The sequence below is a fragment of the Procambarus clarkii genome, chromosome 15 (assembly GCF_040958095.1).
Source record: "Procambarus clarkii isolate CNS0578487 chromosome 15, FALCON_Pclarkii_2.0, whole genome shotgun sequence".
NCBI lineage: Eukaryota > Metazoa > Arthropoda > Malacostraca > Decapoda > Cambaridae > Procambarus > Procambarus clarkii.
The window spans coordinates 22,294,589-22,295,614 of NC_091164.1; the positions used below are offsets into that span (position 1 = coordinate 22,294,589).

The following is a 1,026-nucleotide window of genomic DNA, read 5'->3' on the forward strand; positions in this document are numbered from 1 at the left end:
GCGGCGCCGAGCTCCTCACCCGTGAATATTTCCCATCTAATTCTTATGTCCCGCACAAGAGTTTTGTTTTATGAAAGTAAATATGATACGCAGTTAACGTTGAGCAGGTGACGTTGAACGAGGAGCAGGTGACGTTGAACGAGGAGCAGGTGACGTTGAACGAGGAGCAGGTGACGTTGAACGAGGAGCAGGTGACGTTGAGCGAGGAGCAGGTAACGTTGAACGAGGAGCAGGTGACGTTGAACCTTGAGCAGGTGACGTTGAGCGAAGAACAAGTGAAGTTACACGTGCAGAACGTAACATTGCACGAGCAGCCAGTAACGTTGCACGAGCAGCCAGTAACGTTGCACGAGCAGCCAGTAACGTTGCACGAGCAGCCAGTAACGTTGCACGAGCAGCCAGTAATGTTGCACGAGCAGCACGTAACGTTGCACGTGCAGCCAGTAACGTTGCACGTGCAGCCAGTAACGTTCAACGAGCAGCACGTAACGTTGCACGAGCAGCACGTAACGTTGCACGAGCAGCACGTAACGTTGCACGAGCAGCACGTAACGTTGCACGAGCAGCACGTAACGTTGCACGAGCCATGGCACTGTAGACAAGCAATTTCTTGCTAAGTAATTCCATGCAAATAGTTAATGTTTTTCGTTTATATTCCATTTAACTGATGGAAGTGTTTACATAGTGAGCGAGGCGGTGTTATAGTGTATGTAAGGGGGGGGGGCGGCGATGTTTATGGTGTAGTGGCCGTCTTTGTCCAAGATGTTGTCTGTGGCGTCGTCAACCTTATTGACCAATATTGTCCAAGATGTTGTCTGTGGCGTCGTCAACCTTATTGACCAATATTGTCCAAGATGTTGTCTGTGGCGTCGTCAACCTTACTGACCAATATTGTCCAAGACGTTGTCTGTGGCGTCGTCAACCTTATTGACCAATATTGTCCAAGATGTTGTCTGTGGCGTCGTCAACCTTATTGACCAATATTGTCCAAGATGTTGTCTGTGGCGTCGTCAACCTTACTGACCA

At 49.3% G+C, this 1,026-nt stretch overlaps 1 protein-coding gene across 1 annotated transcript in view; it reads left to right on the forward strand.

Annotated features, from left to right (window-relative positions):
* The window catches only part of LOC138364978 (putative golgin subfamily A member 6-like protein 19), a 14,188-nt gene extending 13,571 nt beyond the window's left edge, over positions 1-617 (forward strand). The window contains exon 2 of the mRNA XM_069325067.1: positions 108-617. Within this exon, the coding sequence (XP_069181168.1) occupies positions 108-617 (510 nt within the window). The remainder of the gene's footprint in view (positions 1-107) is intronic.
* Positions 618-1,026: the final 409 nt, after the last annotated feature.